The following is a 27,314-nucleotide window of genomic DNA, read 5'->3' as shown; positions in this document are numbered from 1 at the left end:
GTTCTGAAATATAGATGGAAAAGCGATGGGAAAATGTTTATCGTCCCCAGGGGAAAACAGTGAATAGGATGTGTGAAAATGGGAAGGCTGTGGCCTAGCTTTTGGAAGAAGATAGGAATTAAGCGGATGACTGACTGACTGACTGACTGACTGACTGACTGACTGACTGACTGACTGACTGACTGACTGACTGACTGACTGACTGACTGACTGACTGACCACACACACACACACACACACACACACACACACACACACACACACACACACACACACACACACACACACACACACACACACACACACACACACACACACACACACACACACACACACACACACACACACACACACACACACACACACACACACACACACACACACACACACACACACAGTTGCAAGTGATGTATCGTTGAGAATCTAATTTGGTTCAGAAAGAAAGATGGCAGGAAGGAGGACTTGCATTTCTACAGTTCCGAAAACTCCCAAAGCACCTATTAGACAGTGAGATGTATTAGGGATGAGTCCTCGCACAGCAACATTCCACAAACAGGAATATGACAGTGGCACAGCTGTCAGAGCTGCCACCCTACAACGCCACCACAGACCCAGGATCGATCCCTACCTCAAGTGTTGTCTATGTTTGCGTGTTCTCCCTACGTCTCAGTATTGCGTTTACGTGAGCTTAGTTTTTCTTTGTCAGATCTCAGGAGGTGATCCTGAAACAACAGTCTTCTGATTCAGGAGCAATGGTGCATCTCCTGAGTCATTGCTTGGCCCGTTCAGAACATTCCTGTCAGTCAACACATAATCTAATCCTTCCAAATAGTCTGATTAAACAGAATTACCTCTTAATTGGAGAACACTAAACATTGAGGTGATTTTATCTAAGTTTGATCTTTGTGGAAGTTGGTTTGGATCAGAGGAACCTCAGAGATTCTATCTTCATCATAACTAGTTTGGCATAAGCATTTCTGAGCGCATTTGACTGATTAAAATCCTCCGAGAACCATATAATTTGATTGCTGGTAATATGTTTGAGATTAGCCCTTAGCGTCATGGGTTTGTGTTTAGAAAGGAGAATGTGTGGTTGGTGAAGGAATAGCATGAGCTTTCCAAGTGAGGTGGTAAAATAGAATGCAAATGGCCTCAGCCTGGCAATGTAGGCGGGCGGCCCAGGCCAGAACGATCAGTATGGGAATGGAAAGGGAGGTTAAAATGGACAGCAAACGGGAAATCCTGCAAGCCTTGGCTGACCAAGCGTAAATGTTAGTCAAATCGACCATTGATGATGAGAGGAGAATGTGTGGTTGGCGAAGGGATCGAATGGGCTTTTCAAGTGTGGTGGTAAATTGAATGGGATGTTGAGGAATACATGCAGTTTACTTTGCCACCCAGCTGAGTACCTTGCAGAGATTTTTAAAGCAATTGCATATTTTACTTTGTACCTACAACCAAGTAACAAAGTTACTCTGTGCACAATGAGTCAAGAGTCAAACATGGAGGTCCAAACGAAATGCTAAAACATAATCAGTCTCCAAAAAAAACTTATCTCTCCACTGCGATATCAAAAGCCCCCCGCTTCATAGCGATTGTCCCGCGGCCAACCAAGGTAATTTGAAAGTTTGGAAGCCGCGCGGGGCATTTTTCAGAAGGGCGGGAGAGATTCTCCGTTGCAGGAGTCTCTCTCCAGGGAGCCGGGGCTGGCCAGTCTGTGCACAATACCTCAGCCAGCTCCGCGACGGCAACGGTGAGTCACCTGAGTCCCCGTCATGTTGGAGGCCGCTCCTCGTTGCGGCCTCAGGAACCAATGAGAGACAAATATTAGCACAACACCCCACCCCCCCCCCCCCCACCACACACCCCAACACCAGAAACAGAAAATAATCTCGACAGACTGCAAGGCCGCTCTTCATAGTGATGCCATGGGATTTCTTAGTTATGCACTTAGTTGTTGTGTCATGCTATATGAATGATTTGTTTCTGGACTTGAACACAAAACGCATTGACATAGAGTTGATAATGAGATGTGGCACCTGCTGAGAGAATATATTTATTAGCAACAGATAATTCCCATCCCTTCAAAAGTAAAGCAGGTGAAGGGGGAGTAGGCCACTTTACTGACTCCTAATCAAAACTCAGAGCTTCAGGCATTGGCAGTGTATATGGTCAATGTTTTTTTACAGACGAGTACCTGTAAAATCACCTGAGGTGTGAATCCGACAGCCACTATGACCATGGGCTTTACGTCCCACTGCTTCCACTTCCCACCTCGCCTTGGAGTGATTGATAGTTTTAAGTATGGTCGTTTATAATTGCAGGAGCCATTAATCCATCAAACCTGCATGCACAGCCCTACCCATTCTCAGCTGACTAATTCCCAGTGAGACATGAAAAGAACATAAGAAATTAAAGAGAAAATAAACTAATATTTTCTTGTTCAGTACCAGCTCAAAGAATGTCATAGACGAGCTGTGTCATCCACAAAGAGACAGATGCTGAATCATCGCTGATTTTAATCACTCCCCATATTCTGAATAAGAGTCTCGACCCGAAACGTCGCATATTTACATCGCTCCATAGATGCTGCCTCATCCGTTGAGTCTCCAGCATTTTTGTCTACCCCCTATTGGGGAAGGAGCATTTAGCTACGGAATTTCTATGACTAGAATTCCCTCCCAAAATCACCAACTTTACTCTTCTCCTTAAAACTTAACTTTTGACAATACCCCCAACATCATCTTATGTGACTTAGTGTCAAATTTTATTATTGTAGCTTGAACTTGGGAGAAGTTGGTACATCAAGGTGGCTACACAATTAGAGCAGTCGGTGTTGATGAAATTCAGCCCCACAAAGAAACTGGAGCAGCTCTCCTGAGAAAGCAAATGGTTAACCCCACCTTACCTGCTGGGAACGCAGTCTAGAAGCTCAGTTAGTTTAGTTTAGTTTAGCGATACAGCGCGGAGGCCCTTCGGCCCATCAAGTCTGCGTTGACCAGGGGCGATACCCGCACATTGACACTACATCCTACACACATTAGGGATAATTTATAATTTTACCAAGCCAATTACCTTACAAACGTGTACATCTTTGGAGTGTGGGAGAAAACCGGAGCTCCCGGGGAATACCCACACAGGTCATGTGAAGAACATACAAACTCCGTACAGACAAGCACCCATAGTCAGGATAGAACCCGGGTCTCTGGCGCTGTAAGGCAGCAACTCCACCGCTGCACCACTGTGCTGCCCTGTTTGAAATAATTTTCTGTTTGAAATCATGGAGCCGCCCAACAATCCTATTTCTACATCCAGAATGCTCAAGTCTTATTGTTAATTTAGCTGTTGAATGACTAATCTACTGTTTCAACAGGTATGCAGACAGAGTACGACATTGGAGTTGAAAGGCACAAACAAGCTTTGTTGATGCCTCAGCTGATGGAGTCTGGAGCTATCCTAGCATCTGCTATGCTCAGAGCATTGGGGGAGATTTGGAAGGTGTCCCACCATTCAGCTTTAAATGATTGCCTTGAGCCAACTTCATGCATTAAGCAGCTCGATCTAAGCCCTTGCATTTTAAATGTCCTTGATCACCCATTTGTTGTTCAGCTTCAAATCTTTGCAGTTGAGCATTAGAGGCTTTAATGAATGAAACCAGGGATTTTGCTTGTCACTCTTCCTTCCGATAAGATATTTCAGAGCCAGCGTTTGAACAAGAGTTTCCCTTGACTAACATATAAAGAGGCATTACATCTTCAGCTCCGCCAATTGAACATTCAAAGTTCTTTTTGTTTGTTTTCTATTGGGAAACTAAAGTGAGATTGTCTCACTGTTTTTTTAATCATGCACACAAAACTGAAATCTGTGTGAAGACCTGCTGAGAGCAGTTTTTGTTGTTGTTGCCGATGATTGCTGTGAGTGAATAGTGATGAACAGTGGCTGTAAGCCAGCAATCTCAGTGACCGGAATATTTCTGTCAAGCAGGGCTCAGAATTTCAATCCACTTTATTCCCCTACAGCCCCCAGGGTTTACAGAGTTAATCAATTAAGTCCACGTGTGCACATTGGGCTTGTGTTCCCTTGAGTGTAGAAGATTAAAGGGGGATTGAAAGATTTGCCTGGGTTGAACGAGTGAAACTGTTTATGGTGTGGGTTGTGGGCCCAGAACATACAGACAGAAGCTTAAAAATAGAGCCAGACTTTCAGGGGTGATGTCAGCAAGCTCTAGCTCACACAAGGGGTAGTGGGAATCTGGAACTTCCTCCCTCAAAAGTTTGCTGAGCATGGGGATTAATTGAGAATGTCATGACAGGAATTGTTGGTTTTACATAGTGTAGTGGGATTAAAGATTACAGAGTAAGGTGGGGAGATTGAGTTTATATACAGACCATTCTGAATGTCAGTCAATGGTAGAGCAGACCCAAAGGGCTGAATGGCCTTTTCCTATTCCAGTGTCCAGTCAGGTATCATGACAAGGTCAGTGATCGCAAGGTAATCCAAGAGATGAGTGTGGGCAAAAAAACTAACTCTGTAGAAACTCAGCGGGTTGAACAAAATCTGAGAGAAAATCATCTTGGGTTGAGACCCTGCATCAGGACTGAGAGTGGAGAGGGATAAGGAGGAGAGGGTGGAGGGCGATGGTGAGACAGGGGCCAGTAGATAATGGGTGGAACAAGGATGGGTATGTGTGTGGTCTGGGGATGTTACTCAGGGAAACGCATTATGTTTGTTTAGCTCCTTCCATCACGGATAGGGCTGGGTGAGAGGAGCAATTTAGTTGACTCATCTTTACTAAGCTTCTGACATCAAACGATAGTGAGGGAGGTAGTTGCATGGACAGGGTTTCTGTAGTATTGGCTGAGCAGAGTATGTCAAAGCCATGCACGCACAGTACATGATTGTGGAAGAGTAAGGTGCTTATTCGGCAAATGAGGCAGATTATGGTGCAAAGAAAGAGCCCAGCAACAGCCAAGGAGATGTATAACCAATTCATCTATTTTGATGGGTTGTATTGTTTTGTTGGGGAATGTTGACTAAAGCACTGAGGGAGCTCTGCATTCGCATCAGGAGCCAGGAAGATCCCAATGTCAATCAGAGGGATAGGGTGGGATATGGCAGGGAGAGGGAGATTCAAAGAGAAAGGGCACTCTGAGAGAGGAGGCGTTGAGATAACAGCAGAGTGAGGGAACAAGAGGTGCGTTCAGGAGGTTAGGTCATGTTGAGGGGTGAGAGTGTGGAGATTGTGGGGTTAGGTGCAGGAGCGAAGTAAGAGTTCTGGAGTATGCTGTACAATTTTGGTCGCCTAATTATAGGAAGGATGTCAACAAAATAGAGAGAGTACAGAGGAGATTTACTAGAATGTTGCCTGGGTTTCAGCAACTAAGTTACAGAGAAAGGTTGAACAAGTTAGGTCTTTATTCTTTATTCTTTGGAGCGGGGAAGGTAAGGGGGACTTGATAGAGGTCTTTAAAATGATGAGAGGGATAGACAGAGTTGACGTGGATAAGCTTTTCCCACTGAGAGTAGGGAAGATTCAAACAAGAGGACATGACTTGAGAATTAAGGGACAGAAGTTTAGGGGTAACATGAGGGGGAACTTCTTTACTCAGAGAGTGGTAGCTGTGTGGAATGAGCTTCCAGTGAAGGTGGTGGAGGGAGGTTCGATTTTATCATTTAAAAATAAATTGGATAGTTATATGGACGGGAAAGGAATGGAGGGTTATGGTCTGAGTGCAGGTTGATGGGACTAAGTGAGAATACATGTTCGGCACGGACTAGAAGCCTGTTTCCCTGCTGTAATTGTTATATGGTTAAGAACAGGTTAAGGGCTGGGAAGGGAGGGAGTTGTTGGTGGGGGGGGGGGAAGGGGATACATTACTGCAGCTGATGGCTCATTGTGACCTGATGCTGACCAAAACAACAGTCATTATGTTGGGATTCTTAAAATTCTGAAGTAACGTAGGACCTGTGGTTTATTGAATCACCCGAACTTAGCCTCGTCTTTGTGATGGATGCTAATTAATTGGTGTCATATAGCATCAAATTAAAACCAGATGGTGAACTGCACAAAAGCCTCATTCTAATAGTCAACCATGGAACAAATATATTAATCTCCAGTATCCCCTCCGTGCTTCCGTCTGCCGAAGTATTCAACTTACAGGCATCTTGTTCTGAAAGATGTGGGGCTGGTCTAAATGGAAGAGGGAGAAATTATGCTTTTAGAAACATAGAAATTAGGTGCAGGAGTAGGCCATTCGGCCCTTCGAGCCTGCACCGCCATTCAATATGATCATGGCTGATCATCCAACTCAGTATCCTGTACCTGCCTTCTCTCCATACCCCCTGATCCCTTTAGCCACAAGGGCCACATCGAACTCACTCTTAAATATAGCCAATGAACTGGCCTCGACTACCTTCTGAGGCAGAGAATTCCAGAGATTCACCACTCTCTGTGTGAAAAAAGTTTTCCTCATCTCGGTCCTAAAAGATTTCCCCCTTATCCTTAAACTGTGACCCCTTGTTCTGGACTTCCCCAACATCGGGAACAATCATCCTGCATCTAGCCTGTCCAACCCCTTAAGAATTTTGTAAGAAATTTAGATTTTTGTTTCCCCATGGAGTCTTCTGAAACATCACATTCCTCGCTGCAGCTTGTTGCAATTTCGAGCAGTGTTTAGGAACCTGACCCTTTTTATTTGAAGGCTGGCCCTTTGTTCAATAAAGTTGTATTGTGAGGCACAAGGTTGATATGCTCCAATAGATTTTGTCAGAATTATTACCGCATTTCTACCTCTCAGTTCTCCGAGAAGGTGCTAATTAAAAGTTAGCCCTTTGACCTGACCTTTTGGTCACCTTACCTAATGTTAATACCTAACAAATGCACTAATAATGTTCTTTTAGAGAGGGTAAATGAGCAGTCCGTATCGGACCTGGCTGCAGACACACAAGGATTCGGTTGACTTTTCCACTCTGAAACAGAAGCCCTTCAGTTCAGGAGCGACGGGAATGGGAGCAAGTGGTGCATTGTCAGCGATGCCTTTACCCCAGAACTGAATACTCACACTATTGTAGATTTGCTTTGCAGAGGAGCAAGCCATTCTGCCAGTCAGGCCTACCCAGCTCTTTAAAAGAGCACTCAAATTAATCGTTTAGGTTATTTGATTAAAATGTAACCTCAGATACAGATTCAGATGTACTTTGTCATACTCACAAGGATACAATAAAATTCCTCTTTCTCATGAAGCTCACAGGAGCAAACATATACATAGTAGCGATAGATACAACAATGAATGCAAAACAGCAGAATCGTGCAAAAGATTGCAGTGCAATCTGAAGTAATGCCAAACAAAACATTAAAGTACAATACACAAACAGAATAACAGATTGTGCGGGAGGTGGGCCAAGTGGGCGAGTAGTTTGTGAGGTGGTGTGCGCCTTGCACCATTTTATGCTGGACCTCTGTGTGCTCCTGGCTCGTGATGCTCAAGGTACTCTGAACAGTGCATTCAGAAAGTATTCAGACCCCTTCACTTTTTCCACATTTTGTTACGTTACAGCCTTATTCTAAAATTAATTAAATTCTTTTTTTTATCATCAATCTACACACAATACCCCATAATAAAAAAAGTGAAAACAGGTGTTTAGAAATGTTTGCAAAGTAATTAAAAAGAAATAACACATTTACATAAGTATTCAGACCCTTTACACGGTACTTTGTTGAGGCACCTTTGGCAGCGATCTTCTTGGGTATGACGCTACAAGCTTGGCGCACCTGTATTTGGGTAATTTCTCACATTCTTCTCTGCGGATCCTCTCAAGCTCTGTCAGGTTGGATGGGGAGCTACTTTCAGGTGCCTCCAGAGATGTTCGATCGGGTTCAAGTCCAGGCTCTGGCTGGGTCACTCAAGGACATTCATAGACTTGTCATGAAGCCACTCCTGCGTTGTCTTGGCTGTGTGCTTAGGATCGTTGTCCTGATGGAAAGTGAACCTCCACCCCAGTCTGAGGTCCAGAACGCTCTGGAGCAGGTTTTCATCAAGGATCTCTCTGTACTTTGCTCTGTTCATCTTTCCCTCGATCCTGACTATTCCCAGTTCCTACCACTGAAAAACATCCCCACAGCATGATACTGCCACTACCATGCTTCAACATGGGTATGGTATTGGCCTGGTGAAGAGGGGTGCCTGGTTTCCTCCAGACGTGACGCTTGGCATTTAGACCGAAGAGTTAAATCTTAGTTTCATCAGACCAGAGAATCTTGTTTCTCATGTCTTTGGCAAACTCCAAACAGGCTGTCATGTGCCTTTTGCAGAGGAGTGGCTTCCATCTGACCACTCTACCATAAAGGCCTGATTGGTTGAGTGCTGCAGATATGTTTGTCCATCCAGAAGGTTCTCCCATCTCCACAGAGGAACTCTGTCAGAGTGACCATCAGGTTCTTGGCCACCTCCCTGACCAAGGCCCTTCTCCCCCGATTGCTCAGTTTGGCCGGGCGGCCAGGTCTATGAAGAGTCTTGGTGGTTCCAAAGTTCTTCCATTTAAGAATTGATGGAGGCCACTTAGCTCTTCAGGACCTGCAATGCTGCAGAAATTGTTTATACCCTTCCCCAGATCTGTATCTCGACACATTCATGTCTTGGAGGTCTACGGACAATTCCTTTGTCTTCATATAACCATATGATATAACCATATAACAATTACAGCACGGAAACAGGCCATCTCGACCCTTCTAGTCCGTGCCGAACACGTATTCTCCCCTAGTCCCATATACCTGCGCTCAGACCATAACCCTCCATTCCTTTCCCGTCCATATACCTATCCAATTTATTTTTAAATGATAAAAACAAACCTGCCTCCACCACCTTCACTGGAAGCTCATTCCACACAGCCACCACTCTCTGAGTAAAGAAGTTCCCCCTCATGTTACCCCTAAACTTCTGTCCCTTAATATTCAAGTCATGTCCTCTTGTTTGAATCTTCCCTACTCTCAGTGGGAAAAGGTTCTCCACGTCAACTCTGTCTATCCCTCTCATCATTTTAAAGACCTCTATCAAGTCCCCCCTTAACCTTCTGTGCTCCAAAGAATAAAGACCTAACTTGTTCAACCTTTCTCTGTAACTTAGTTGCTGAAACCCAGGCAACATTCTAGTAAATCTCCTCTGTACTCTCTCTATTTTGTTGACATCCTTCCTATAATTAGGCAACCAAAATTGTACACCATACTCCAGAATTAGCCTCACCAAGGCCTTGTACAATTTTAACATTACATCCCAACTTCTATACTCAATGCTCTGATTTATAAAGGCCAGCACACCAAAAGCTTTCTTTACCACCTATCTACATGAGATTCCACTTTCAGGGAACTGTGCACAGTTATTCCCAGATCCCTCTGTTTACCTGCATTCTTCAATTCCCTACCATTTACCATGTACGTCCTATTTTGATTTGTCCTGCCAAGATGTAGCACCTCACACTTATCAGCATTAAACTCCATCTGCCATCTTTCAGCCCACTCTTCCAACTGGCATAAATCTCTCTGTAGACTTTGAAAATCTACTTCATTATCCACAACCCCACCTATCTTAGTATCATCTGCATACTTACTAATCCAATTTACCACACCATCATCCAGATATGGCTTGGCTTTTGCTGTGACATGCACTGTCAACTGTGGGACCTTATATAGGCAGGTGTGTGCCTTTCCAAATCATGTCCAATCAATTTAAATTACAACTGGTGGACTCCAATCAAGTTGTAGAAACATCTCAAGGATAATCAATGGAAACAGGATGAACCTAAGCTCAATTTCGAGTGCCCGAATACTTATGTAACTGTGATATTTCAGTTATTTATTTTTAATTACTTTTCAAAAATTCTAAACACCTGTTTACGCATCTTCATTCTGGGGTATTGTGTGTAGATTGTTGATAAAAAAAAAAAATTAAATCAATTTTTAAATTAGGCTGTAACGTAACAAAATGTGAACAAAGTCACGGGGTCTGAATACTTTCTGAATGCACTGTACCATCCTGAGTGCACCCTGTCAATTTTGAGCAGCCATGGGCCATGGAGACATTGAGAATATCCATGAATCTTCTCTGCTAGCTCTGGGAGTCCTTTTAGTCTTGCGTCCAACAACGGACACAGTATTCCAACTGGTGTTAAATTTATGTTTACTGGGATTTACCACATCTTTTGGACTATTGATTCCATGAAGAGTTAGTTAGTTGGGTAGTTAATTGGTTGGTTGGGTTAGTTAGTTAGTTTAGAAACAAGGAACTACAGATGCTGGTTTATAAAAGAAGACACAAAAGTGTTTAGGAGTAATTCAGTGGGCCAGGGAGCATCCTTGAAGAACATGGATAGGTGAAGTTTTGGGTCAGGACTCTTCTTCAAGCTGATCTGAAGAAGAATCTTGACCCAAAATGTCAAAATCCTCACAAAACCTCAATCATCTCTGTTAACTCACAAAACATATTTCAACCAAGTGCCAAGACTAATGTTCCTGTTGCTCTGACCAATATATCTCCTTTGACCAACACTGAAAAACTGAATTTCTGGTCATTGTAATTTGTGGGAACTATCTTTGTACAAATGTGCTGCTGTAAGCCTTGCATTGGTACACTGCATAATTGCCTGCAAAGCGTTGGGGCATACTGAGGAGGTGAAAGACTCGACAGAAATGCATGTCCGCTTCCTTGTGAATGCTTTAGAGAGAGGGTGTGTATGGCTGAATGGACTTTTCTGACCCGTCACCTGTTTGCTGCCAATTCCATTGTGCATTTTGTCTCCACCATTCTGTAACCTACTGGTGTAATGTAAACAACAAATGCACTGAGCAAGTCATTGACATCTATGAGTAATTTTTGAATTTGCAGCATCAAACTCAACACTTTTCTTGCAGACTCTAGAAGCTGACATTAATTGCCTTGCAGCTGGTTCCAGCTGCTGTATATTTAAACTAAAAATGTTCCAGCAAGTGGCCATTTCAAACTTGTTTCCATATTCCTTGCAGTCTTATTCTGTACAAATTACCCATGGCAGTGTCATTAATCTGCATAGAGTTATCTTCTGGTCTTTCACTTTGTGTTTATTCACACTTAATGGAATGATATTTAATGTATAATGATATATAGTATGTAAAATTATGAGACATAGACAGCATAGACATCCAAACCTTTTTCCCAGGATAGAAATATCAAAAACTGAAGGGCATAGTTTAAAGGTGAGAAGGACAAAGGAGATGTGCGGGATAATTATTTTACATAGCGGGGGATGAGTACCTCGAACGTACTGCTGGAGGTGGTGGTGGAGGCAGATACGACAGTGGCATTTAAGAGACTTATGCCCGTCCCACTTAGGAAACCTGAACGGAAACCTCTGGAGACTTTGCACCCCACCCAAGGTTTCTGTGCGGTTCCCAGAGGTTTTTGTCAGTCTCCCTACCTGCTTCCACTACCTGCAACCTCCGGCAACCACCTGCAACCTCCGGGAACCACACGGAAACCTTGGGTGGGGCGCAAAGTCTCCAGAGGTTTCCGTTCAGGTTTTCTAAGTGGGACAGGGGCATTAGATAGGCACAAGGATATTCAGATAATGGAGAGATATAGATTAAGTACAGGCAGATAAGAGTTGGTCTTGACATCTAGACATCATGGCACCACCTTGACCAACAACCTGTTGACTGCTTGCAATCTGAAAGTTTTCTAACAGAAACAAGGGACTGCATACGCTAGTTTACAAAAAAAGACAATGTGCTGGAATAACTCAGCGGGTCAGGTAGCATCTCAGGTGAACATGGTAGGTGACGGTTCGGGTTGGGACCCTTCTTCAGACTCTACGTCAGACTTCTAATGGTGTCTGTTTATTTAAAAAAACATGTTTTTTATCTTCCATTGCTGAAGTAAACTAAGAAAGAATAATATCTCATTTCAGCCCGTTTTATGGTGAAGATTTCTATTGTGAAATTCCAAGAAGCTTCCGCTACCTATCGTTTTATATTTTTGATAGAGATGTCTTTCGGAGGGATTCAATTATTGGTAAGTGGAACCTTTGCTGAGTAGTTAATTTGCCTTTGGTCTGTTGTTTGTGGCACTCTGGCATCTCAAGTGAATTTTACCTTTGCATTTCTTATATGTAGGAAAGAATTGCAGATGCTGATTTAAATTGAACGTAGATGCAAAATGCTGGAGTATCTCAGCGGTACAAGCAGCATCTCTGGAGAGAAGGAATGGGTGATGTTTCAGGTTGACATGGCCCAGAGATGCTGCGTGTCCCGCTGAGTTACCCCAACATTTTGTGTCTTGATTTACATTTCTTATACTCGTTCTAGAGTAAAGTCAGTATACTCTATTGACACATGTCTGCAGAAACCATAAAACAGAGTGTTGGTTAGAGAGAGAGAGAGAGAGAGAGAGAGAGAGAGATGGGAAAAAAATACTAAATAACGTGAGTGATCGTGAATGAGGGACTTACCTGCATGCCAGCCAGGAAACCCGTTCGACCGGAGCCCTTAATGACCTGACCCATTTAAATCCGATACCCGTTTAAATCTTTCCCATCCACCAATACATCCAATTAGTTCAAATGGTAATTGTACCCACATCAGACAGCTTTAAGAAATTCTTCAGTATTTCTTCAGTACCTTCAGTAACACTTGAAGGTCAATACACAATTGGTGACACATCGTGTTAATACAATGTTAATAGAGATATTTAACAAGCGCTTAACAGTGACACCCCCACTGTCTCGCAGAAAGCGGAGATTGTAATAGTACACTGTAGACCTTCTGCGGAAGGTGCTCCCTCATTCCTCTCAGATAGAGAGTTCCATGATTTACACCCACTGATGACGAAGGTGATATGTTTCCATATCAGGATAGCAAGTGACTTGGACCGGAATCTGAGGTGGTGAAGTTGTTATGCACCTGCTTGACATGGTGTATGGGGTTGAGGGTTTGGGAGGTGCTGTTACAGCAGCCTGAGTGAGTGACTGCAGCATATTATTTTGTTGGTACATACTGCAACCGCTGCACCAGCAGTGGAAGGAATGAATGTTTAAAGTGGTTGCTGGGGTGCGGATCGAGTGTGCTGCTTTGTCCTGAAAGATGTTGAGCCTCTTTACAGTTGTTGGAGTTGTACTCATCCAGCCAAGTAGAGCATGTTCCATCACACTCCTGCTTTCTCCCTTGTAGACAGTGGAAGGACTTTGGGTGTCAGGAGGTAAGTTACTCACCATAGGATATCCTGCTCTTGGAGTGAAGTATTTATGTGAATACCCTTATTCAAACAAATAATACGATGTCTCATGATGCTTTGTGGAAGCATTCTTGGATAAAGCGCTCATACCAGGAGACATTCATAGATGATGAAAAGCTGGTCAAAGAAATAGATTTTAACAGACATCTTGAACAGGTGATTCCAGATGAGGTAAGGAGAGGTTTGTTGAGGAGATTTTGGATTCCAGCGTCCAGGCAGCTGAAGACATGGCCATCAGCAATGCATCAAAGTTGCACAAGAGGTTGAACATAAAGGAGCACACAGATCTTGGAGGAAATGTGATCATTTGATGACTGCAGGCTTGAGATTTTCTTCGAGCCACTCAGGCTACTGCACTATTGATCTGGAAACCTGTCAACATTTGTTCTCATTTTAATTCTGATGCAAACTTTTCCAGCATTAATCACTCTGCTCAATCTTTCCTTACCAACAGAGTTTCCAGCATGCATCATCAGAGTGTTTGCTCAGATAAATAGATTGCATAATCTGTCATCCTGCCTTGGGCTTTAATCAGAGGAGTGACGATGGCAGCAGGGTTGTCCTCTGATTCCACATGCCCAGAGCTCACAATTGGGACGCCTTGAAATGGCCTTTTATTCACAGAAATATGAGCTAATGGCGTTTAAGATCGGTACTTAACATTTGAAAACTGGCCTAATCATGGATTTAGTGAGGATGTACACATTTTTACTATTGTGTTACATTTATTTCCCATGCCCAGTTACTAAATATTTCTATAATACCTTGCATGGCCTCAGGATTTTCCAGTGAAATATACAACCAATGAAATGTAGACTGTTGCAAGGCAGTCCGTTGAGGAACAGCAAGCTACTGTAATCAGGAGCAGGATGAAGAAACAAGGAATGCAAATGCTGGATTACAAAAGAAGACACAAATTGTCTGGAGTAACTCAGTGGGTCAGGCAGCATCTCTGGAGAACATGGATTGGTAACGTTTCAGGTCACGATCCTTACCCAACCCGAAACGTCACCTATCCATTCTATGCCTGACCCGCTGAAATACTCCAGCACTCTGTCTTCTTGTGTGATGTTCTGATTCAGTGGTGTTGGTTGGGGATAAATATAGCTAATGATTCTAGAGAGAACTTGGCTCCATCTCTTCGAAATGGTGTCATGTTAACTTTAATGTTCAACTGAGAGAGCTCTTTAGAATGTTACTAGACTAAGTGGGACCCGTTGGGTCCCATGTTCACACGGGAGGGCTGGTTCCCCGACGCAATATTCCACCTCTCCACCAATTCAATCCTCCACCAATTACTTCAACCCAAACAACCATTTGCATTGCATTTTTACTTCCACCAAAACAACCATTAGCAGTGCATTTTTACTTTAACCCAAACAATCATTTGCAGTGCATTATTACTTCACCCAAACAACCATTTGCAGTGCATTTTTACTTCAAACCAACCATATTTTCATTTCCAAACTACATTAAGGGCACTCACAGTTGAGTAGACATGTGTTCAGTGTTATTCAGAGCTCAGAGAGACGTGACCCTCTGGCTTCCTCCATCTTGCAGAGACTGAGTGAGGCACACCACTTCCTGGTTTTATAGTCCCTCCAGCAGGGGCAGCAGAGAGAATGGCTAATTTTTTTTAACATTAATATCTCTCTGATTTTTCATCAATGGGAAAAATCCTCTGATCCCGGAAGGCGGAGGAGGGCTCTGAGCGAGCTGGCCAAAAATGACGGCCGTAGGTGGCGGCGTTCTCTCGGAAATCGCAGCACAGCAGGCCAAAAGCGGTCAAGATCAGACTTTTAGTAATATACTAGACCAAGTGCAGACCCGTTGGGTCTGTTCCCGCGGGGGGGGGGGGGGAGGTGGCATGCAACGTCACATACTAACTATCCCCCCCCCCCGCACTCATGCTAATTACCCCCCTTGATATTATATTAATTTTTATTAATTTGCTCCTTTTACCCCATAACCACCCTATCTACTGACGCATAGTCCCCAACTTGCAGTCACATCTAGAGAAGGAGGGAAGGGGAGGTACAGAGTGAGGGCAGAGAGGGAAGGGGCAGAGACACAGAGAGAGGGGCAAGAGGGAGAGGGGGGTGGCGAGGAGGAGAAGTGGGAGAGTGGGTGAGAGGGGAAAGATGGGGGTGGAGGGGAGGAGAGAGAAAGGGTGAGAGTGAGGGGGAGAGGTGATGGGAGGGGGGGAGAGGGGGAGGGGAGGGGGGGGAGGGGAGGGGAGGGGGAGAGGGAGAGGGTGGGGAGCAGGGAGGGTGAAGAGCAGGGGGTAGGGATGTGTGGAGGGGAGGGGGGTTTAGGGGAGGGACGGTGGTGGAGGGGAGGAGGGGAGGAGGGAGAAAAAAAAGGGGGAGAGAGGGGGGAGAGGAGAGGGGGGGGAGGAGAAGGGGGGGGGAGAGGAGAGGGGGGAGAGGGGGGGTGTGCTGAGAGGGGTGAGGTGGGGGGAGGGGGAGAGGGGTGGGGAGCAGGGAGGCGGGTGGAGGGAAGGGGGTAGGGGTGTGGAGGGGAGGGGGTTTAGGGGAGGGACGGTGGGGGAGGGGATGGAGGGGAGGAGGGGGAGAAAAAGAGGGGAGAGAAAAAGAGGGGGGGGAGTGGAGAGGATAGGAGGGGGGGAGAGAGAAAGGGGGGAGGAGAGGGGGGAGGGAAAGGGGGGAGAGGAGAGGGGGGGTGAGGAAAGGGGGGAGAGGAGAGGGGGAGGAGAGAGAGGGGGGGAGAGGAGAGGGGGGAGAGGAGAGGGGGGAGAGGAGAGGGAGGGGGAGGGGAGAGGAGAGGGAGAGGGAGGAGGACGGGGGGAGAGGAGAAGGGGGGAGAGGAGAGGGGGGGGGAGAGGAGAGGAGAGGGGAGGGGGGAGAGGAGGAGGGGGGGGGGAGAGAGAGAGTGCCTTTTTATTTCAACCCAAACCCCCCCAAACAACCATTTGCAGGCAGTGCTTTTTTACTTTAACCATATTTTCATTTTCAAACCACATTAAGGGTACTTACTCACAGTTGTGTGCACATGTGTTCAGTGTTTTTCACAGCTCAGAGAAACGTGACCCTCTGCCTTCCTCCAGCTTGCAGACTAGTTGAGGCACGCCACTTCCTGGTTTTATAGTCCATCCCCCCCCTGCCGCCAGCGGGGGCAGCAGAGAGAATGGGGAATTTTGTAAAATCATTAATATCTCTGTCATTTTTCATCGACTGGAAAAATCCTCGGCACACATGCGGCGGAGGGGGGCTCTGAGCGAGGTGGCCAAAAATGACGGCCATAGGTGGCGCGTTCTCTCGGAAATCGCAGCACAGATCGCCAAAAGCGGTCAAGAACAGAGTTTTAGTAATATAGATAAGATAAGATTTGAACATTTTGTAGCTTTTGGTTAATTCCATTTATTTTAGTAGTTTTTAAGTGCAATTACATGTCAACTAAAGGTAACAGAATATACCAATTTGATTCATACTTCATTGAAAGTAACTACACTTCACAAACTAAAAATAGTGCAGTGAGTGAGAAATTCAAGTAACGGTTTGATTTGAGCATCCATCAATCAAACAGGATGCTGCCATGGAAGAAGTGTGCTATGTATTTGGGGGTTGGCTAATGGGTATAACCAGATGTGCTCATCAGAACCGTCTGAATGAAGGTTTGAAGTGAAGCTCGGTCAAAAGCCTGAGTAATGGTTATACTGGATTATTTATTCACAAAGTGACTCAGTATTAGATTATTCATCACTTTAAGACTCATAAAGAGAAATTGTAAATTAAATAACATCATAAATTCCAAACTGAGCTATGATGTTTAACCATTTGAAACCTCTGGATGAATTTTCCAATTGTAGGTTAGGTGGATAATAGGTAGGGAACCATCCTTTTTCCAGTCTTTGGCAAGGATTTATTCTCCCGTTTCCCTAACCATGGTTCTATACTCCTCGCCTTGCCAAGACCTCGTTGCAATGAGATCTTCTCTCAGTCTTTTAACACAAGAGAATAAAGAACCAATTTACACAATCTCTCCACATGGGGCAAACTAATCAACTGAACCTTCACTACATTCCTCTACACTACAGCATGGATATATTCCTTTCATAGGTAAGGAGATCAAACCAAGCACAATACTCCATGTTCAGTCTTACCCAGCCCCTGTTCAATTACAGTAAATCTTCCTTGCCACTGTACTTAAATATAATTGTAATAAAAGTTAAAATGCCATTTGAATTGCTTGTGGAACCTACATACAACTTTCACGATCACTGATGAATGGGACTGGCAGGGTTACCCATGGCAACAAAGTTGAGAAGGAGATTCCTGACAAAGTGTGACCCAAGAAGACCTCAGTGGTGAAACAGGCGGAGGATGTTGGCTGGCCAGCAGGTGGAGCACCACTGAGAAGGCAGAAGATGGCTGCTGCACGGAGAGACTTCAACTATTGTGGAGTGCATGCTGTTGGATCCAGGTCTTTCTCCGTCAATGACCATGAGGTGGCTGTCCATCCGCCCCATGTTAAAAATTGCGACGCATAGGCATCCACCGTTTAGTTTAATTTAGTTTAGAGAAGCAGCGCGGAAACTGGCCTTTAGCCTCACCGGGGTCAACGACCAACGATGGAAGGAATTCTGGTTAAAAGCCAGATAATGGAGGGGAAGAAGCTGTTCCCGATTCTGTTCTGTTTAAGGGTTCGAGTTGATGGAATGCTGGTTAATTCAAGATATGAAAACTGCGTCACATGGTGTCACACAGCAATAAGCAGTTCCTCTAAGCAGCCTACTGGTCGGTGGGGGCGCTGCAAGACGGCTGCCCTGCCAGCAGCGTTAGTCAATTCTACTTTTTTTGTTTTTTTTAGTATGTCCAAATGTTTGTTTTAATGTCTCTCGGTGTGTCTTGTGTGGGGGGGTGGTGAGGGGGGGTAAGGGGGGTACCGCTTTCAGTCGCCTCCTCCACGGAGAGGCGACTTTTTCCATGTCGCCTTCCTCGCGGCCTAACACCAAGGATTGGTGCGGCCTTTCTCGGAGACAGGCCCAGAGCTTCAGCAGCGGGCGCAACGCGAGCTTTTCATCGCGGAGCTGGCGAGCCATCGTGGGGGGCTCCGATTGCTGGCCCGCGGCAGCCGGAAGCCGACAGCCTGCACCCTGAAGCCGGTCTGCAGAGATTCCAGCTGGCGTGGCGGCCGGAGCCTGGGATCCCTTGTTGGGGACCCCGGAGAAGAAGAGCTCCAAACGCCGGCCCGCGGCCTACATCCACGGACTGCGGTGCTTCTAACCTCGGACGCAATGAGGACTTACCATCCGGAGTGGGATCCCTCGCCGGGGAGCACTGCAGAAGAGCTCCGACCGCCGGCCCGCGGCCGACAACAGCTTGAAGCCACGGTCTGCGGTGCATCTACCCGCGGGCGACGCGGGGGCTTACTTACCATCCGGAGCGGGATCCCTCGCCGACGCCAGCCTGCGGCCTACATCATCTTCAGGCCACTGTCTCTGGTAGGGAAGCACTGATTCGGAACTTACTTTGCCTGTACATCTGGCCGCCCACAGCGGCAACTGCGGAGGTTTATGGTCCCGACCACAGGGAGAAATGGAGGAAGAATGACTAAACTTTGTGCCTTCCACCACAGTGATGAATGCTGTGGTGGATGTTTTTGTGTTAAATTTTTTTATTGTGTATTGTGTGTTCTTTTTTACTGTACCACTGCTGACAAGTTCATTTCACTGCACTTCGTTGTGTATGTGACGAATAAATCTGACTATTGACTATTGACTATTGACTATTTGTAATGACAACCAAAGAAAGACTTACAGCTAATGAAAGTCAAATGTGAAGAAGAACTTATGCAGATGGGTCAGGAGCTGGAAAATCTTTGTATTCACCATGAAACCATTAGAAAGGAGATTAAGGATTTCACAATTTCAGGAAGAGGTGAATATTGCCGTTATTTATTCAGCAAATGGTTTTCATGGATGGTAATGCTAAGTCTTCTCCGTGGATTGTCACCATGTCGTGGTGGAGAAGCTTGTGTTGACCTGAGATCCTGACAGCAATGCCGTCTGGAGCGATGCTCCTGGTAGGGCCACCCATGCCAGAAAGGTCGAGGGGGAGGTCTCTGACAAAGAGCAATCCAACCAAAACCTCAACGGTGGAACTGGCAGAGGATGATGGGGACCTTAGTGGAGTGTCACAATGGCTGGGAAGGTGGATGAAGGCTGCAGCAGAAAAGGATCTCTGGTCGTCTTGGACTCCATGACACTGGATCCCGACCTAGATCTGTCAAGGTGGCTGTCTGTGCACCAGTCTCCCCACGTTAAGCAATGTCACCCACAGGCGTCCTCCATATAGAGAATAGCACCCTGCAGACACCCATGACCGAAGGGGGCTAAGAATGCTACGTTCAGAATCTCTACTGTGCAGTTTAGCAGAAAATGCATGTTTTAAGATATGAGCAAACGTCAACACGTGCACAAAAACAGACAGCTTTTGCTGTTATTTATATGTTAATTTAGTGTTTGAATGCAGTAGATGAGGTTTGAATAATTACATGTGAACCTCTATCTCACTAGGAAGGATTAATGGCATCCCTGGATGGATGTGAGGGAGGAGGTATAGGGACATGTGTTGCATCTCCTGTGGTAACGGGAAAAGATATCTAGGGAGGGGGTGGTTAGGGTGGGATGGGACGAGTAAACGAAGGATTTGCAAAGGGAGGAGGGAATGGGCTCTGCGGAAGACGGAAAATGGAGAGTTTGGAAAGGTGGTGGTGGGAGCACGTTGAAGAAATGTTGAAGAAAGATGTGTTGACTGCAGAAGCTGGTGGGGTGATTGGTAAGGATCAGCGGAACTCATAGGGATAGTGTCTTTGCAAGAGGCAGGTGTTTAGAGGACAAAACAAGCAACTGAGTTGGTATGTAAACTGGTGGGGGTATTCTGGAAAGACAAGATCATGATCATGTAGATATCTTATTCTCTGCTTGTAGGAAAGGTTGCTGTCAAGAAGGATGAACTTCAGAAGTATCACAACCGGGATACCTGGTTCCCACTACAACCGGTAGATGCCGATTCAGAAGTTCAGGTGAGTTCAATAAAAATAAAAAATTGTAATTTGTGAGTTCAAGAAAAAGAAAAATCCTGTAGTTCCTTTCCCAAATTGAGATGTCCCAAGGAGCTGAGTAGCTAATCGAGAGTAACCACTGTCAAAGTACACCAGCCAGCCACTTGCACTCTCCAAGAACCGGCTGTAGCAATAAGACATTAATACTTGAAGATGTTGCTCGGGGAAGTATTGGACGAGAGCACCATGTGTTGCAACACATGCACTAGGGCAAGTATTGGGATGAAAGTTTAGAAATATGGAATATTAATTTTGCTTCTCCCTCCACAGTGCTGACTGACCTGTTGAGTGTTTCTGTCGGTTTTTTTAAGCTTTTCTATTAAATAATGTAGAACATTTCAATTGAGACCTGGAGAACTCTCCAGTTCCTTTCTGAAGATGTGCCACATGACCTATTATGATCTTGATTAATGGGAATCTGCAATGAGGTAGGGTTAGGGTGGTTGGGAAGGGGAGTAATTAATGCATCAGGTCACACCGCTGAAGTGTTTCCCTGTTTGGTAACAGTCTATTTATATTTGCTGCTTTCCACAAATGCACAGGTTCCATCAGGGCAAGCTGGTGTTGGAGCAGGCACCTGTCCACTAGTTAGTTTCCCTATTTACATTGATTTTTTTCCACATAAGGGAAGGGAGAAAGTAAAGGCTGCCATTTTTAATACTTTTAAATGGTCAATACTACAGCTGAAAAATCTTTTTAAGTTCATACTTCAACAGGGTAACATGATAAATTAATTCCACCCTAACCCTATCCCATTGCGGATTCTCTCCATCCTCCCATTAACCAACGACACACAAGGTCTTGTGGCATATCTTCGCTAGGGAGCTGGAGAGTTCTCCGGGACAGCTGAAAAATTCTACATCATTTAGTAGAAAAGTAAAAAAAATTGCTGACACTCAAATAAAAACAAAAAATGCAAGCACTGTGGAGAGAGAAAAAAATAATATTCCATTGCATCATTGGTGTTTCCCATTATTTAGTAATCCCCTTGATTTGGGATACTCTCCACTTCAGGTGGATGTGGGCTCCAGTTGTTTGTCAGGGTGGCATTCCCGCCAGAGAACGACCACACTGGAATTGGGGCCACAATACTGATGCAAGGTTATACAGAACATTCAGCACAAATCTAACCATAATGGTGATCATGCATTGCACTTATCTATTCCTGTCCTTTCTCATCTCACCACATCAATGTACCGGTGGAACTGTACCCATGTTCCACATGCAGAAGTGAATTTAAGAAGTCATTAGCTTGTGGAGTTGCCAGGAGCAGCAGTCAGGTGAGCTGGCACCTGCAAGGTTTGCATCCTGCACTGTGGACTGGTAGGTCAGGATTTAGATCCCAGATTTGGCCAGCCTTTGCATTTTGACTGTTTCCACATGTCACGCAGCCAGTTGCGGCTTGGCCCTGGGCTAAGAAGTCACACAAAGGGAGCCGACTGACTGCAACTGAAATCAACCTTCGTCACAGGTGAATATTTTGTTGACCAAAAAGCTGAAAGTATTTTACCGATTATTTTGAGAGGCCCCTCACCTCCACAGTGAAATAATTTATCAGTTTTGGTAAATATGAAGATGGAATCCAGCATGTGAAGTGCAGTGCTCTCTGCCACTTCGCACACTTCCAACTTTGCTAATCATTTTCATTTCAGTGACAGGTTGGTTTGGGGCTGAGAGAGTTTGCACACAGTTTTCCTCAAAGATCTTAGAGCAGAGCAAGATGGGCTGCTCCTGCGAAATACAATGGGCTGACGTGTAGTACGCTACGGAGGGGATCCTGGGCATTTTTCCCCGCCCATTTTAGTAACCGGAGCCTACCTGACCCGACCCGACTCGCAGTGTAATCAATGTTGCGGGGCAACAGTTTGTGTGTGTGATATAGGGTTAGATTCATAATTCTGTCAGTTCATACTTCTTGTCAAGAATAAAATTTGACTCTGGTAATTGTCTTTTTTAATGTTTTTTAAATAATTTATTTTTAAATGGCTCACAAGCAGTGTTTGAGTTGATTTTGTAGTAACCGGAACCGACCCGACCCGCAGGGTAATTGACATTGCGGGGGAAGTTTTTGTGTGTGATATAGGGTTAGATTCATAATTCTGTTAGTTCATAATTCTGTTAATTCTTGTTAAAGAATAAAATGTTTATAAACACACATACATGAATGTGATATAAATGTATATAATCATATAACACACACAATTATATTTCTTCTGATCCAATGATGAACTTTATTTCAGACTAGACAAGGGACATTAAATAAGAAACATTGTAAACCTCCCCGCAACTTCACACACACTAGGCACCCCCCCCCCCCCCCACCCCCCCCTACCCCCCCCCCCCCCCCCACACCCCCCCCCCCCTATGCCCCTCTCCCCACTGCCCCGGGCCGCTCACACTCCCTCTCCTCGGGCCCCACACTCCCTCTTCCCGCTGCCCGGGATGCTCACCCCCTCTCCCCGCTGCCCCGGGGCCCCAACACCCCCTCTCCCCGCTGCCCCGGGCCGCGCACCCCCTTACCCGCCCCCGGGCCCCACACTCCCTGTTCCCGCTGGGCCCGGGCCGCTCACTCCCTCTCCTCGGGCCCCGCACCCCTCACCCCTCCCCCGCTGCCCCGGGCCCCACACCCCCCTCTCCCGCTGCCCCGGGCCCCACACTCCCTCTTCCCGCTGCCCCGGGCCGCTCAACCCCTCTCCTCGGGCCCGCACCCCCTCTCCCCCGCTGCCCCGGGCCCCACACACCCCTCTCCCCGCTGCCCCGGGCCGCCACACCCCTCTCCCCGCTGCCCCGGGCCGGGCCGCTCACCCCTCTCCCTCCCACCCCAGGCCCCACACTCCCTCTCCCCGCTGCCCCGGGGCCCCACATCCCTCTCCCCCTCTCCCCGCTGCCCCGGGCCCCACACTCCCTCTCCCCGCTGCCCCGGGCCCGCTCACTCCCTCCCCCCGCTGCCCCGGGCCCCACACTCCCTCTTCCCGCTGCCCCGGGCCCCACACTCCCTCTCCCCGGACCCCACACTCCCTCTCCCCGCTGCCCCGGGCCCCGCCGTCCCTCTCCCCGCTGCCCCGGGGCCCCACACCCCCTCTCCCCGCTGCCCCTGGCCGCACCCCGCTGCCCCGGGCAGCGCACTCCTTCTCCCCGCTGCGGAAACAAAGATCCGATCTTTGGCCGGAAGCAAGATGGCGGAGCAAGATGGCGGAGCAAGATGGCGGAACAAGATGGCGGGGACTGGTCGCTAAAATGGGTCCTATAATCACCCATGAATCCGCCCATGAGCGTACTACACATTTGCGTGAGAGTAAGCCATCTTGCTCTGTTCTAAGATCTTTTGTTTTCCTTCCTTCTCAGTCATGGCATACAGGAAGTGGTCATAGTTGAAGGAAGTCTCAGACATGCCCTTAGGCAGAGTCACTGCCAGTACAATTAATGCATAACTTAATTTCCACTCCTCCCTCGTCTCTCTCTTTTTCTCTTACTTCCTGTCTCTACTCCTTTTCTTCCTTCACTTCTTGTTTCCTCCTTCATTGTGTTCATCTATGTATGTCTCTCTTTTTCATGCCCTCCATCTGACTACTTGTTTCACTCCTCTCCTCCCCTCTCTATCTTTCTCTTGTTCCCCATAACTCTGTCTTCATATCCTTTATTGTCTTATGCTCCTCAATGCTTTTACTTAGAAAGCTGAGCTATTCAGTTAGTAAGATGGTGCCAAAATGGAGCGACTCTTTGCTTGCTGTCCCAGAAAAGGATCGGCTTATCCACAACAACCATTTCACTCTTTTACTAATGTATGATTGTACTCGTGTATCGTACAATTTGACTGGGTAGGATGCGAAACAAAGCTTTTCACTGTATTTCACAACATGTCACAAAATAATAAACTAACTAACTAAGTAATAGGGCTCGCCATTTACAGGTCATTTGTTGTCTGTTACTGTCCTGGCCTGGCCTGCTGTTAATGCTGTAGTTGGCCCTTCATCCTACATTCCCCTTCATCCTGCATTCTCCTTACCTCCTGCAACCACCGTATTCACAAATCTTTCTTACCAATTTCCTTCAGATTTCTCTCAAACATATTCATCTTTGTTAAAGAAAAACACAAAGTGTTGGTGTAACTCAGCAGGTCAGGCAGCATCTCTGGAAGACATGTATATCCGTGTCTTCCAGAGATGTTGCCTGACCGCTGAGTTACTCCAGCACTTTGTGTGTTTTGTTTGTAAACTAGCATATGCAGTTCCGTGTGTCTTCATAATTGTTGACATGGTCTTTGATTCACTAACTCCAGAGGTTCACCCACCAATTTCATTATTCTCAATGCAATAATCTGCTTGATCCATCGATTTATAATTTTTTTAGTCTAGACTCAGTGATTGGAAGCAGTATTCCATTTGCTCCATCCCATGCCTTCAACTATCAAATCAGCACCTAATGGCTTCAATTTTTTCCATATGTCTTTATATTACGACCTTTTCGTGCTGAGCAGTGCTGCAGTAAATCTGTGCTATCCTATTGTGTGGAGCCTAACACAGCTTCGACATATATTTATTCTTCCATTTTTGAATTTTAGAGTCAAAATTTCTTAATATAACTGTGACCATATTGGTTACAATGTTTAGTTTTAGTTTAGTTTAGTTTAGTTTAGAAATACAGGCACTTTGGTTAACAATGTTACAACATTTTGAGATTTTAAAAATCAAGTCTTTAATTTATCCCATCAGATAAAACATAAAAAGAAGTTTAATTTGACACCTAATTCACTTTCATATCTTCAGTATTAAAAAAGTTATGGCCATTTTCATACTCCGAAATTGGCATCTTGTTCCCTATTGCTTTTTCATTGACTTAACACAAAAGCTGTGATCGAGACCATTTAAAAGCCGATAACGTTCTTAAAATTTAAGAGAACTGAAAGAAATTTTCAGTTATTATAGATTGAAGCATTCTGAAACAAATATGAAACAATCTTACTTAGATGACTTGAAATTAAAGCATATTATTAGTTAGTTATCTAATAGTAGCTAATTACAAAATTCAATTACTAGATCTAAACATCTATCCATTTCTTAAGAATAGATTAACATTTTTAAATAGCCTAAGTGTCCAAATAACATTCACACAAGAATTCAGAATATAACATAATTTTTAAATCTCATTGTCATGGGTTTATAGGCCAAATGGAAGGAATTTAATGTTTAATACCTGTAAATTAATGGCCATTTAAATCAGCTTGCGAGTGGGATTTTCTGGAACGGGACCATTTGGAACGTTCAGGATGCGGTGAATTTAGTCCCCCATATCGGCAGCAAATACATTGCCGGTTCTTCGGGGGGGAAAAAATCACCGTTTCGCAACTTAAAATATGAATTAAATACATCTTAAGAAACACTTATATACAGAAAAATAAACTACTTTCTTTTACCTGGTCCTCCATAAAATCCGTCCCCGTTGTCGGCATTGACAGCTTCAGAAGCTGGTTTTAAAATCATTCCAGCGATTAACTTGTCGGGTGAATTTTTTTTAAAAGCACACAGAACGGCCGTAGGAACGATTCTTTAGCAACATCTTGCACTCCAACAAATATAATTCAGGACCAAGTCGGGAAATAAACCCGTTTTAACCCAGTCCCCCCCCCTCAAACGCGCCAAAATCGCGCATAGGGCCAGTGGCAGAATTGCAGCCCCGCTGAAGGTAAGTTTTGTAACATACCTACTTTGGTCACTGAGTCCGCACCATTCAGTGAACCCCGCACACTAACGGTATCCTACACACTAGAGACAATTTACAATTACTCAAGCCAATTAACCTACAAACTTGTACGTCTTTAGTATGTCGGAAAAACCCAGATCCCGGAGAAAACAGGTCATGGGGAGAACGTACAAATTCTGTATAGTGAAGCACCCGTAGTCAGAATCGAACCCGGGTCTCTGGCGCTGTAAGGCAACAACTCTACCGCTGTGCCACCGCATCACCCTATAACATGTTCTTTACGTGATTGCATTAAAAATGGAAGTCATTGGCCATGAATTGTTTAAGACATCTGAAGTAATGTATAGAAATGCAAGTGTTCAGTTTTTTCATTAAATAAAAGATTTATTGGAGAACTGACTATATTATGATTATATAAATGACCATTTCAGGGCAAAGTTCACCTGGAGCTGAGACTTAGTGAAGTCATCACTGATTGTGGGAGCACTTGCCATAAGTTGGCTACACGGTAAGAACTATTTTATTTGTTCCTTAATATTGTTTTCATGTTGTATAGACTATACAGTGAGATTTGTTGTGTGATCTTAGCGTTCACCGTTGCTAAAAAAGGTGGAATTCGTCTCAAGGGAGCAATTAGTGCGAGACCTAATGCACTTTCTAGCTCAAGAACAATGACAAGCATGCAAAGACCTTCTGCTGCATCCGGTCGAATCCACATTCTGTAATACTTTGCACATTACAATACAAGCATTTCTATTCCCATCTTAAAACAGCTGGGAGAATCATACATTTGAGGAAAGAAACTCAGATTTTCCTCATGACAGCAAACTTTCCTGCAAGCAGAGAACAAAAATAAATCTGATTTTTTTAGGTGAAGCTAATCCAGGAGATCTCTCTTGTCCAGAACACTGCGATGAACACCTGTTAATGCAAAAAGTGATCACTTCAGATTCCCGTCCACAGACAGGATTCTGAATCACCAGAAGAAATTTAGTGACTGTACACAATGAATGGTTCAGATCTCTATTGTCCCTTGACTCTACTCAAGGAAATGGAGAGAACTTAAAAGATGTCAAAATGTATAGGATCCAATGGTAATTCACCCCAAGAAAGGTATTAAATTAGATTCATAATTCGATAATGGACAGTCTACATCTTGGCACCATTTACAGACTTTAACCTTATAACCCTTGGAAACCAGAAGATTAATGTGAGCCAGCACTGACCTCCCAGAGAAACATAAATCTTTTCTGCACAATGACCTCTGGCTTG

The 27,314-nt window shown here is 45.1% G+C and overlaps 1 protein-coding gene across 1 annotated transcript in view; it reads left to right on the top strand.

Moving 5' to 3' along the window:
* Positions 1-27,314, top strand: part of rasa3 (RAS p21 protein activator 3) — a 154,046-nt gene that overhangs the window by 83,533 nt on the left and 43,199 nt on the right. Inside the window, exons 3-5 of the mRNA XM_055636624.1 lie at positions 11,935-12,038; positions 20,209-20,303; positions 26,474-26,550. Coding sequence (XP_055492599.1) covers positions 11,935-12,038; positions 20,209-20,303; positions 26,474-26,550 — 276 coding nt within the window. The remainder of the gene's footprint in view (positions 1-11,934; positions 12,039-20,208; positions 20,304-26,473; positions 26,551-27,314) is intronic.

Source organism: Leucoraja erinacea, chromosome 6, assembly GCF_028641065.1.
Source record: "Leucoraja erinacea ecotype New England chromosome 6, Leri_hhj_1, whole genome shotgun sequence".
Taxonomy (NCBI): Eukaryota; Metazoa; Chordata; class Chondrichthyes; order Rajiformes; family Rajidae; genus Leucoraja; species Leucoraja erinaceus.
This window is presented reverse-complemented; position numbering and strand designations above follow the sequence as displayed.